The 13973-nt window shown below is 40.2% G+C and overlaps 1 protein-coding gene across 2 annotated transcripts in view; it reads right to left on the minus strand.

Annotated features, from left to right (window-relative positions):
- The window catches only part of RASGEF1C (RasGEF domain family member 1C), an 86566-nt gene that overhangs the window by 6965 nt on the left and 65628 nt on the right, over positions 1-13973 (minus strand). For both annotated transcript variants that reach the window (XM_035105596.3, XM_035105595.3), the window contains exons 6-10: positions 12790-12864; positions 7685-7780; positions 5477-5579; positions 5185-5264; positions 3942-4037 (exon numbers count right to left, since the gene is read on the minus strand). In XM_035105596.3, the coding sequence (XP_034961487.3) occupies positions 3942-4037; positions 5185-5264; positions 5477-5579; positions 7685-7780; positions 12790-12864 (450 nt within the window). The remainder of the gene's footprint in view (positions 1-3941; positions 4038-5184; positions 5265-5476; positions 5580-7684; positions 7781-12789; positions 12865-13973) is intronic.

Genomic DNA, 13973 nt, shown 5'->3' on the forward strand with positions numbered 1-13973 from the left:
AGAAGTTTCACAGGAGGGAACCGTACCTATCTGCTGGATGTTTCACACTAAGTTTGATCCTCACCTGGTGTAAATTTCAAAAGTATCAAATGAAGCAACATGGATTTACACTGGGTATCTATCTTGTCTTATACCATGTTTGGTACCCTGTATACCAAAATATACCATACTTATTTTTTATTCAGATTCGGAACTGTGCTTAACTTACCAAGTCTGGGGACTAAATGGTTTTCACTGCATGGATTTATGTACTTTTGTTTTAAACTGCTTTGATTTTTTTACAGTGAAATGGTGGTCTATAAATACTTTTATATATGAAAATAATACTTGAGTAATACAAACTTAAAACATTAACATAGCTCGATCATAATCTGTGAAATGCCTGAAAAAAGAGGGAAGGCTTAAGGACCCAAAAGATGTCAGTATCCAAGCCAGGTGGACTTCACTTGAGAAAGTATTCCATAGCATTCTATTCAGATATATAAACACAGATACACTACAAATTCCTCTGCCACTGCCCTTGACTCTCTTTTTGGGTTTCCCACTGTAGACAGTTTTCTCTCAGATGCTTTATCAGCAAAGGACAGGGCGAAGGTAGGTAAGCAAGTCTGCTAGGTTATCCTGCAGAGCAACAGTGGTCTATTCATTTCACTAGAACTTGACCTGGAGTGTAACTTGCAAGGGTCTTGCAAGGCCAGCTCCTCTTTACTCATAAAACACTGTGCCAGGCTCCCTGAAGAAGATTTAAACTCACCTAGCTAGTGAATTCCTGTCTCTCCTACAGGAGCTATAGTTTCCATTAAAGTGAGAATGAATATGTCAGGTGGGCATATCTTTCAAATATATCCCCTGGTCCTTTGGTAAATGAACTGAACTGTAACTTAAGTACGCACTAGAGTACTATAGCCTTGAGGAAACGTAAGACTCTGGAAAAGTGTAGCAGTAAAGTAGTCATTTGCTTTGGCAACCAATGTCCTCAAGTTATTTATGGTACTGGTGTGCCTGAGCAGTATGTGCATCCAAAAAAGAAAGCGAGTGGGAATCCCAGGAGGGAGTTTGCCCTTGCTGAAGCTAAAATATTCAAGAAACAAAAATAAATGTATGTTAAAAGGAGAAGGTAGCTGCTCCTCTCCTGTTACTCTCCCCTATCAAAAGCCAAACATCATATTGAAAAATTAGCCCTAATGTGGTTCCACAAGTAAGTGAATTGTAACAGGATATAATTATCAGTACTTCCACAAATTAGGATAATTTGCATATGATAATTTGCAACAATGTTCCAATGCCCTAGAGAATAGCCTAACTTAGAATGTTTACTTTGCTTGTGTTTAGTAAACAAAGCTAGCCTGATTTCTTATTTGCAATTGGCAGCCATTCATTGTTACTAATGACCTTAATTCTGGTTACAGGTAGGTAGCCGTGTTGGTCTGGATCGAAGTAAAATTAAAAAAATAAAAATAAAAAAAAATTCCTTCAGTAGCACCTTAAAGACCAACTAAGTTTTCATTTTGGTATGAGCTTTCGTGTGCATGCACACTTCTTCAGATACAGTGAAATGGAAGTTTCCAGGCACTTATGTAGAGAAGGGGTGGGGAGGGGTGGGGATGGGGAGGGGGGATCACCCATCCCCATCCCCACCCCTCCCCACCCCTTCTCTACATAAGTGCCTGGAAACTTCCATTTCACTGTATCTGAAGAAGTGTGCATGCACACGAAAGCTCATACCAAAATAAAAACTTAGTTGGTCTTTAAGGTGCTACTGAAGGAATTTTTTTAATGACCTTAAGACACAGAAAATTTTCCTCAGAACAACAGAGCACTCTGGGGAAAATTCATACCCACACCCCTGATGATAATAGGGTCTAAAGTGGCGGTGAATAACTGCCCATGAAAAAGATCTTGAGGTCATAGTGGATAGATTGTTGAAAATGTTAACTCAGTTTGTGGCTGGCAAGTCTGAAAAAGGTAAATGCTATGTTAGGGATCATTAGGAAATGGATTAACATTTCCCTGATTTTAAAAAAACCCTACACTAAGGGCAACAAATTGAATTCCCCACTCACTCCCACTCTGTCATACAAAGAGGGCCCCACTATTTCCACACTTTACGTCATTCTTTTCTTTTTTACTGTTATACTTTTTTGTACTTTTCCTTATTGCTTTGTTGTGTGTCTTGGAAGCATAAATACATATTGAAGGAGCAGGATATAAATTATGTAAATAAACAATGAATAACTTAACTATAAACAATTTTTAAAAATCAAACACAAAGAGTCATGGAATGTACTCCAGCTTTCAAAAGTAGAAAGCATCAATACACACTGTAAGAATGTCATTTTGGCTTCCCTGTTCAGATCCTATTCTTCTGCACAGCCCTAAATTAAATTCTCCACACAGTTACTTTCTGATAACAGTCCATTGGAATGCATGACACATTGAATGTGTAGTCTACTGTGAGCAGCAGTCACTGTGTCTGCTTCAACGTGCTGAGAATTTGCAAGTCAAATCAGATAGTCAATTAAGGTCTTAAGATATTCATCTCCTGCACTTGCCTGGAAAAAAAATCTACTCCGTGATGCAATATACACTTCCATTCAAATAACAAATCCTCTGTATGCATGTGGGCATGCACACTTTCCACAGCAACTCACAACTCAAAGCTGTGCTTTTTAACTTTCAAAAAATATATTCAATCACTACCCGATTTAATAAATTTAACCTCTGTCTTTTCCCCGACTTCTATTCAAGCATTAAAAAACTAAGCCCAAAGTGTCAGATTATATTATATATTTCAAAAGAAGAAGGGAGGGCTTGGATATACAACCAGCAGTGGACAATATTTATCTTTAAATTAGTAGCGATCACATTTCATTTCATTTGATCCAGGGTGAGTAAAAATATTACATATTTTTTAAAAATGAAGAAATGGCATTGAGGCTTGGAGAGCAGAATTATAGCTATAGGGGCTGTGGGATTTGAAAACACCAACCATGATGAGGTGCTGGATTTGATGCATAAACACCTTCTTGGCAACTATCACATTATGCATTCAGTTAAAGGAGGATGTAGTCTTTATCCCTTGCGTTTCCATCCAACTATTAACCTTCTGTTGCTCTTGGTTTAAAAGAGATACTTTCCCATGTAACCAGCATGAATGACTTCCACAGGAAATGAGATAAGTAATAGAGAAACAGGCTTGCATGGCTATACCTTAGAGACAGACTGCATAAGCACCTTAAAAGTATCAGCTTCTCATTCAAGCATGAATGTGGCTGTCTCATATCCATTTCCTTATTATATATATCCTTTCTTATTATACCTCTTATCATCTCCCTATGGATCTATTTGTTCAGACTAGGGCAAAAGATTCCCCAGTGGTGTGGGCTCTTCCCCACCTCGCTACTTGCAGCTGAGGGAATCAGGGAGCCAAATTCTGAGCCTATATGATTGCAGAATCTTCATTTCAAAGGACCCGCAGCACATTGTCTTGCCTCTGCACCAGAGGGCTGGGAATCCTCCAGTGGGGGAACTAAGTATTTCTTCCCTCCCTGCTCTGCTGATAGAAGACTTACTGACAGCTGAGCAACAGTTGAATGCAACCTTCAGAATATCACAGTACTTTGCCTCTCATGTAGGGATGCTGAAAAGATGAACAACTACAAAACCAGCCAGTATGGGCTGTGAAAAGAAACAGTTTTGCAAGTACACAGGATTGTACCTAATGATCCAGTGTAGCATGGTGATCTGGAGCAGGTGAAGGAGACACAGGCTGAGTCGCTGCTTGGTCATGGAGCTCATTGCGTGACCTTGTCCAGTCAGTTATCTCTCAGCCTAACCTACCTTTGCAGGATTGTTGTAAGGATAATATGGGGGGGGGGGGGAGAAGCATGTTTGTTCCTTCCTGGAGAAAAATTAGATGATGGTGATGATAATAATAATACCTTTTCCCTGTTGCTGTGTGCTGTTAGCGACCGATGTGCAGCTCCCCGCAATGCAGTTCTGTAGTTATAAAAATTACCTGTAGGGTCCATTTGATGCTAGAGAGGAAGAAAACATTGGAAGGTCAGAATATATTTTGAATTGCCTTTGCAGTGCAGAGGTGACGTGCTAAGCGATAGAGGTGAACTGGAGAGAAAACTACCCAACACCTCCGTTTCAGGTCAATTTTTATTCATTTATTTTCATCTAGTTTCTTAAGAGTGACCAGTCCGTAACATTTTTGTCATGATAAAAGCCACTCAGTCCGCTAAGAGTGCTTCTAAAGATGCTTCCATATGATGATTTTTGTTGTTGTTAGTGGCCACTACTTATTTTGTTGTTGTTAGGCACAGACAAGCACACAGAGCACACATGGTTCACCCTAATGGCAGAATATTAAACGGCAACTGCCTCTCCTCAATTAATCTGTTTCCGGAGTGCAGAGCGATGCCAGGATTGTACAGTGGTGTGACCGTGTAATTACACCAAACACTTATGCGTGTGTATGTGAACGTGCACAAACATCTACAAACGAGACATGCATGCTTCAGCTTTGTATGCGGGACAAACTGGCAGTCCACTCGGGTTTTTCAAGAGAGAGCCCACTTGTACAAAGACAAGCAAAGGTGTGTGTATAGTATGCATAACTTGTTAACTGAATTAAGAAACACAGGTATACCTGAGGGTTGCTCCTTAAAATGATCTTCTGAAAGTACCCTAAAGAGGAAATGGCTCGCCTAACCTACCTTGACATAGGGAACCTCAGCAGTAAGCCTCACAATTGATTCCAAGCAAATACAGACATTTCCCAATTGTGGACAAATTACCACGGGATAGTCTGATGTGCCATTTCCCCTGTTGACAGATTTCAGTCACTGATTGCTCATAACTTGGTAGCTGTTTGATAAATTCTCTGGTTTTAATGGCCGTCAATCCTAGCATGAGGGTTGCTAGTTGAGTCAAGATAATGCCAGAACTCAGTATAGCTCTTAACTATGGCCTGCACTAAATAGACAAGACTGAAAAAGAATACATTTGTACCCATTTGTGGTTTGGACTTTATTCCTGATATTTCTGTTTTTTACTTCTTTTCCATCTTTAATATAATGTGATATGCAAAGCCCATCATATCATTTGGCCCTTGCCTATGAATATTCAGTTTAAATAAATGCATGAATAGCAAATATGTAATTCTGAACATTTTACCTCGAGAATAAAAAATTTGGCTGTTTTCACTTTTGACCAAGTCTTCTTTAACCTGGAGACTGGACTCATGTTCATACCGGCTGGAGGAAAAGAAGAGGAAAAAGAACAGAGGAGGACTTTATTGTTATTGTTGCTATTGTTGTTGCTGTTACGGTTATTGTTATTGTTACTATTATTACAATTTATTATCCACTCTTCACCCTAAGGTCCCAGGGCAGGTTACAACAATTAGTAAAGGGAATCCACTTTACATATCCCTAATATCATTCAGAAATGACAATAACATACTTACATATGATTGCCATCAGCGAGTTAAAATTCCCGATGTTAAAGCACTCACGAGCAACATCAATGAAAAACTCAATGACTTGTGCTCTCTGCTTCTTTTTTGCAGGCTGCAAATAAACAGACAGATAAAACAGCTATGGAAGACAAGTGTAAAAAAAAACCCTGGGAGATGTCAGAAAACTGTGCCAGACAGAGATGCCCTATTCTACAGTTCAATCAATTGATTTCAAAACAGCTACAAAATCCCATTCAAGCTGTTTGATTAATGACACTCATTGCTGGCAACTTGCAAAATCAAAGATCCTACTAGGGAGAGTGACCAAAGTCTATTATACCTTTAAAAATGTCTTCAAGCAATGACCCAACATTGACACATAAACCTGTACTCTAAAGACTATTAATTCCACTGATAGTCTGTCCAACTAGCTATCAATAAAATGTCAATTACTGTAACTTTTCCTGGGCTTGGCGCCAATCAGTGCATTTTTTTCTGGACTTGATCTTAAGAAGAGAGAAAAGACTGAAATTAGTAGATTTCTGGAGAATTTTCTTTTGTGTTTCTTGTATTTCACAATACTCTCACCCAGTGCAGGATTTACATAAGGGCTGCATGGGATACAGCCCAGGGCCTCGTAATCTAGCTCCCCCCCCCAACTTCTTGCTTTTTAAAAAACGAAACAAAATAGGCACATTTTACTATCTAGGCCCAATTGCTTAGTAACAATGTTTGGTTTCTCATATCAAATGCTATTAAGTTTCGGCCTCCTAGGTCCTCCTAGCCCAGGGCTTCCCAAGGCCTCCAGTTACTTTAATCTGGTCCTGATCCTATCTCTCTCTTTTATACTATTTTTTAAATTAATTTTTACAATAACAGAAAATAAAAATATCACATCACAACTCCCCAATGTGGGATTTCCAAAATCCCCAGACTTTCCTCCACTTCCCTTCTTGGTTCTTGCATTTTACATTTGTAAATGCACGTCCTTAATATCTTCAGTTCACAATAATTTGAAATGTTACACATTGTTCATCATATTACAAGTGCTTTTCGTGCTCCAATCTCTTTTTAATGATAACAAAGGAAGTTAAAGTCAGAAGGACTGAATCGTGAAAGAGATTTAGCTGGAAACGGATCTAGTGAAAATTACCTAACATCAATCTACCCAGTATTCTGTCACAGACAATGGGCACTTCCATATGTTCTAGAAGCAGAGTGGACAACCTCTAAGTTAAGGGCCATATTTTCTCTGGGGGAAATGGTCAAGGGCACATAGCACCAGTGATGGACTAGAGCTGAGGTGAGCAGGAACACCTGTGTTCTCTCCCTCCTATACACATGCATATGACATCTTTAGGCAGATAGGTCTTGGCAAGAGAATAGTTATCCCAAACATTCTCAGATAAGACTGCATACACACCACACGTTTAAAGCACATGACTTCCGTCAAGGTATACTGGGGACTGCGGTTTACCTTTCACAGAGCAACAGTTCCCAGCACTCTTAACAAGCTACAGTTCCCATGATTCCTTGGGGGAAGACAAATGCTTTATATGTATGGGGAGTGTGTAGCCAACAGCCATATGGTACAGGGTGATACTAGAACGAGAGCACCCCATACTTCTGTTTGGTTTTCCTTCAGACCATGATTGGAAGAAAACACAATAATAAGTTATTTCCATTATTTACTGTATAAGTCTATTGCATTCAAAGGGTGGTATCCAACTAATGTGCATCGTCATTGCAAGATCTCTGCTTGCACAATGGAACTTCCCCCTCCCCTCATGCACCTCCTAAATCTGTTCTAAGGGTTTTCCCCACCCCACCTGGTGAAGATTTGGGGGAGTGCTCCTCGTGCATGCAGGAGGAGGGAAAGGGGATCTCTGTTGCACAGGTGTGAATCTTTGTGCTGATGGGACATGTTAGTTGGATACAGACAGATGCCAACCAACAGCGTTCAACTGGAGCAAAGAGCAATTCAGGTTTTCTCCAGATTGACGTTTGCTCCGATTTAGCACTAAAGTTCGGGTTTTCCCTGGGAGAGGAGCAGGGCAAGAGGAAAACTGTTCAGACACAGTCCACTGCTCTATCATTGCATCAATAGCCTATTTCACCATTTATATACCGCAGTGTTTCTGTGAAAAAATATATCCTCCACTTTTGTGAGTAAATAGTCTCAAAGTTCCACAGTCAGACAAATGGTATTCAACTTACCATGCAGATTTCTGTTGCTACAAGATAGCAGAGTCTATTGAACCATTTGACATAGGCCTCAAGGTTGCTAGTTTTTTTCTGTTCACTGAAACAAGGCTGAAAAACAAAGACCTGACATGACATAAACTAGATTCTGCTGTGCCTTAAAAAAAACAAAAAACAATCACCGTAACTGTAGAGTGTTGTTCTATAATCAATAGCATACATTTCTATCATCATCAACATTCAAAAGCATGTGGACATATACCTATAAACACACACACACACACAGACAGTGCATGTAAGACTGAGCTTCAGAAGTCAGTGGGTGGGTAGTGACAGATGTGTTGGGCTTAACAGAATGCAAAGCTTTCTACAAATCAAATCAGTGAATGATGAACAGTTCCACTTTGCCTACAGCAATTGCACACAAGGCAATTTATTCCGATCGGTGCTCCCTAGGATATTAACAGCCAGGATATTGCTGTATGCAACAAGAATCTGGAGAAAATAAAATCAGACAAGGATGCCTTTCCATGTAATATGTATTTAGTTTATGCCTTTGACTCCCAAGAGTTCCTACAGTTTGGAAAATCCAATTGCCCATGGTGTTGTCTTGCATGAAACAAAATTTCTGATTAAGTTGGGGGGAATCAACAGCAAAACAAAATATGATAGAGTTACAGTACAGAATATTTTTTGCCTAAAATATTATTTCCTTCACATGCTCTTGTCTTTGAGAAAATATTATGTACACTACCCAATTCTTTATCGCTGACCCATTTCTGTATCATTGGTTGCTGTGAAACAAGTCGCTCAGATGGCAAGATTCATCAGGAAATGTCATTTTTGTGACATGTGCTCTTTCGGCTGTGGTTACTAGGCAATTGCATGGGAGTGAGAAGGTTAGTTTTGGTATCTGAATTCTTTTGATGATTTAAAATCACCTCCACCACCTTCACCTTAGGATAATCTTCAAGAGATGGCTGATTATTCTGATTTTTTTTGTATTATTATTTTTTGTTTTCAGCCACTAGAGGGTATCAGGAGATTCTTCTTCTTCTTCTTCTTTCATTAATGTGATAATTGATTTCTATTTTAGAGCCTGAGGATAAGATGAGTAAATTGTGAGCTCCACGAGGACGAAGTTTTTCTGTTGGCGAAAAGGGGCTCTCATGCATAGGGTAATCTGGGAAAGGGCGTTGCCTGGGATTTTGAGTGTTCGCAATGTTTGCATATATATCTGTATTGTAGAAATGTATCCTGAGGCTAAAGAAGATTAAAAGGGGGCATTGGGGAATCACATGAAACAGCAGGCACTTCTAAAATGTAAGCAGCCTGGAGCCCATTGCAGTATGATGTGATGCAAATTCAATAAATATAACTCTCGCTTCTCTGTCTCAGCGCGTGGCAGCAGGAGGAAGTGCCTCGATCATACTGAATTAATGGGGTTTGAAGTGGCGTGAATGACCAGGAAAGGGATCTTGGGGGTCACAGAGGATAGCTTGTTGAAAATGTTAACTCAGCAAGCGGCAGCTGTGAAAAGGGCAAATTTCATGTTGGGGGTAATTAGGAATGGGAATTGAAATAAAACTGCCAATATCATAACTCTTGCTACACAAATCTGTGATACAACTGCACATGGAATGCCGTATACGGTTGCTGCCCCTCAAAAGGGTTATTGTAGAGCTGGACAAGGTCCAGAAAAGGGCAACCAAAATGATCAAGTTAAACTATGAAATATAGTACCACAATGGGCCATTGGCTGATCACAATGGTGAAATGGATACGTAAAATAAGCTGATCTAGAATCTGGCAAGACAGAGCCACTGTGGGTAAGTAGTTCCTGGGTCTGAGAAATTGGTCAGTTGCCTGCCCTTATGGGGTTGAACTTGAAGGAGCAGGGTTGCAGTTTGCTTCTGGATCCTTGGCTTCCTATAATCCCCACCCACCCCTTTTTACTCCCTTGCAGCACCTTGCCATCTAATGAATGTAACCATTCATTAACTCTTAGTTAGGTGAAGCGACCCATATTAGTATTTATTTTCTGGTTGACAAAATGGATTTGAATTCTATTTCCGCCACTTTCCCATTCACTCTCTGGAATTCACACACTGTTCTCTTCTGTCAACTCCATCTCATATTCTGTTGCATTATCCTTAATTACTCCTTGTACTTTTCTCCCTTTATTATACTTGGATCTTTTATATCCAAGTATATTTAATGCTACATGGCACGCAAAGCCCTTGGGCATCCATTAACATAGCACTCAACATCTCCACTCCTTGTTTTTTTAGTTCAATTTAGTCTCACTCTAGACGTCTTTCTGTTTCAACCAACATTTACTCCTATGTCCTCATTTCATCATCTCAACTTTCCCCCCTTAATTTAATTTAGTAGCTTAGGTTAGTCACTGTCTTTGGACTGTGCATGTGTGTGCGTGCATACACACACACACACACACACACACACACACACACACAGAGAGAGAGATTAGCAAATGAATATGAAGTGTTTCATGCAAGGATGGCAGTGCTAGTGCAAAGCTGTAATTTGTCTCACACCCTGTGCTCACCCTACTTTGTGACAATAATGCACACTATCACAAGATGACACAATTGGTACGCAAAATGCTATGCAGGACTCTTTTGTCCAATGTGGGACTTGAACCCACGACCCTGAGTTTAAGGGTCTCATGTTCTACCAACTGAGCTACCCCAGCCTTGCAGGGGGTTGAACTAGATGACCCTTGTGGTCCCTTCCAACTCTATAATTCTATTATTCTATGAACGCTCCCTTGCTTGCTTTTAAAAATCTCATTCCATTTCAGTCTAGACATGTTTTAACCCCATAGTCACCTTTGACTGGACTTAATCGCCCAGGGTTCTTTACCTTTTTTTTTTTTACCTTTACTATGTCCTCATTTTATCATCTAATCTACAGGTTTTCTTGGTTCTAACTTAGAGATGTGTATTAAACCTTTACATTCCCCAGCACAACTGGAGATTAGGTGAACAGCACCACTTCTTGCCTGTGCCCCCCACCTTGCCCAGCCCCATTTTCTGCCCCTATTCCTGTCTGCTGAACTGAGCAACACTTGAGGATATGTATGCTTCACAAGCAATTGTGGAGAGGGGAAGATGACAGGCCTATGGGAGGAAGGAAAGCAGCAAGGAATTTAAAGTTCTCTGAGTTGCAGTTTGGAGGTCAAAATAATCTACAGGCTCAAAAATTATTTGGAAGCCAATGAAAGAAAAAAGCAGTTTCCTCCCATAGCCTGCAATAAATAATGCAGTGACCAAGCACCCTAACTCAATCCCTGCAAAATAACAAGCAAAAGCACAACATGCTCCCCTTTAAATCCCACTGGAAAATGGATGGCAGATGTTGCAAGACACATGGCTAATTTTGAGGTATTTTGTTGATTTATGCAACGTCTGCTGAGAAGAACCAACAAGGGAAGAGGCCAGTTTCCTCATACCATCACCCCAGGTATTTTGTTCTTTGTTTCAATGTATATTCTTTACTTCTCTTTGTATGCATTGTAAATGAACAAAATTTCCTAGGCATCAGAAATTATGCTGCATTAAGAAGTTTACTTTAACGTATTTCATCTCCAATGTGCCAGCCTTACAGGTATTATCAGTCTGAGGAACACTTTGCTTTTAGTTTAGTGCATTGTGATTACACCCAGCTAGTCACATGCCAAAACCTGCTTCTGAAGAATTATCTGTGCACCAATAGTGCATAAAGCAGCATCTTCTCCTATTTTCTTTCTCACAGACACTAATGGGCATGTTGCCCTTGACGTTAACAAGCATGGAGCTGAGTATGCACAGGCAGAGGCTAATTTCCCCCCTACTGGGATTGCAGCACAGAATATTAAAATATGCACTCTCTAATTACCAATACAAAACCATGCTTTTCTTCTTATTCCAGCTACGAGGTGCACATCAGGGGCATTTGAAACCCCAAAAGAACATCAGGTAGGAGATGGTTCCGGGGACTTATTTCAAATGTGCACTGTGTGCATGAGCACCATGTCCTAAGCACCACAGCTTCGTGCAACTGTGAAAAACATGTTACAGGAGCCTCCTATAAATATAAACAGATGTGTACTGCCTAGTCCCAATTGCTGCACATCCCACTCTTTGAATTGCTCACTCAGAATGGGTAATGCAACTAGGGGCAGATAGGTCCCTAATTCTGGAGGGGCCCCAGAAGCAACTTTACTCCACATTGCTTAGAAAAGTTGCTTTTATTTTATTAAAGATTTTCTTGATTTACAGAAATATGTGCAATGTCTCTCATAACATTTTTACAAATCAGTTTCATTTGTTGAGACATTGGGGGGGGAGGGGGGAAAGGTAGATGGGGAAAGATGGCTAGAGGTGGGGTGGGGTGACGATGTTTCTATTCTAATTGGTATATGTGGGGTTTTTTTTTTGTCAGCGTTGCTTGTGCTGGTTCTCTGCTGTTTGCTTGTGTTCCTTTGGAGCTGAGAGGCTGGGGTTGGCCTAGGGTGTGATTGTTTATTTGTGGTTGGCTGTGGTGGTCTTTGTGTCGTTTGTTTGTGAGTGGGGTGGGTGGGTATTTTGGGTCGCCTAATAGACTTTTATATATAAAAAAATTGCTTTTAAGTGTCTATCATGAATGTATATAATATTTCCCTCATTTTCCCTCATCTTCACCCCACCCCAGAATCATAGAACAGTTGGAAGGGACTACAAAGATAATCTATTCCAACCTCCTGCAATGCAAGAATATTTCGCCCCATGTGGGGCTCACACTGATGACCCTGAGATTAAGAGTCTCATACTCTACCAACTTAGTTATAACTCGAAAGTTATAAGGCATAGGGAATTTTTATTCACACCAGTGACTTAGACATGTCGGTGCAGCTATTTTAATCCAAATATGAGATGCAGTAGTTAATTTAAAAATAAATAAATGGTGGTGATCTGTCATGGAACAAACCCACGGAAGAAGATAACAGTGGTTACCCAGACCTCATTTCTGGTTGCAATGGGGGCCCCATATCAGTTCAAGCTTCAGGGCATGAAAAATGTAGGTCTGCCACTGAATGCAACTGGAAATAGCAGCAGCAACAATAGTGCTAGTCATACCTTTGTGCTTTCCAAAGGATCTTTATGGACAAATGCTTGAACAAATTCTTCAGGTCCAATGTGACCCAGTCGTTCCTTTTGCAAGAAATAAAGTGAGAAATAAATTGTAATATAGCACGGCTGGAATCACTTATTCACTTTATGGTGCTTGAAGTAGCACCCTTCAGATCTGGAAACAGAATTTAAAAGGAATTTATGAAACCACTGGCTGGCAGACTAGCTCTGCCTGGTTTACTCTCCATCAGGAATTGCTTAGGGATGGACAACTCGTAGCCCTCCAGCTGTTGCTTGATTAACATTCCCATCATCACCCAAACAATAGCCATGCTAGCTGGGGCTACTGGGACTTGCAGTCCAACTTGCAGTCCGACAACATCTAGCAACATCCTCATCCTCAACAGAGAAAGCAATTACAACATGGTCAGAGTCTATACTGTGTAAGCAGGAAAGACATTCCATCTGAAATATAATAGGCTACTGGTGTTCTGAGATTAGACTCTCCTTTGGTTTTTCTTTTCTTTTGAGGTCTTTCCTTGATCATAACCATACCTGCACTGAAGTGGCTATGAGGTGCACTGCTGTGGGGCAGTGGGAACCCAGCTGCACAGCATCTAAGCCCATCACACACATATGCCCTGTGGAGCTAATAGTAGCTTTGTGTAATTAGGAGTGTAATTTACATCAAGGAAAGTGCTAGTGGGAAATGGACAAGGGAAAAAAAGTTTAAAAATCAACCCAAGAGCATCAGTTCCATGTAAGGCTGCTAAAATAAATGCCATGGGCGTTCCTAATCATGAATCTCCCACATCATGTCTACGTTGTCCTAAGACCATGAGTTATAGAAGTAGATATGCATTTGTTGGTAGAAAAACAACACATCACACCTATGATGACTTGGCACCTCAGTGAAACCTTGTGAAATCCTCACAATAAGAAACAAGAATGGACTAGTAGATATAAACAAGGAGTGATTGTTACAGCAGTGGTTCAGACTGATGAAAAGGTTGATGAAAAACTTGAATGCTTCAGGACCAAACTAGTCAAAATGACAGGTCTGATTTTGTGTGTGTGCAAACAACATATATGGGATGGATGATTTGGATTGGGACCATGTCACTTGGGAAGAAGATTTAATCCTTTCTACCTGAACTATTTTCCTGACTAAAATACCACTCACCCAGTCT

This window comes from Zootoca vivipara, chromosome 2 (assembly GCF_965207765.1).
Source record: "Zootoca vivipara chromosome 2, rZooViv2.hap1.1, whole genome shotgun sequence".
Classification (NCBI taxonomy): domain Eukaryota; kingdom Metazoa; phylum Chordata; class Lepidosauria; order Squamata; family Lacertidae; genus Zootoca; species Zootoca vivipara.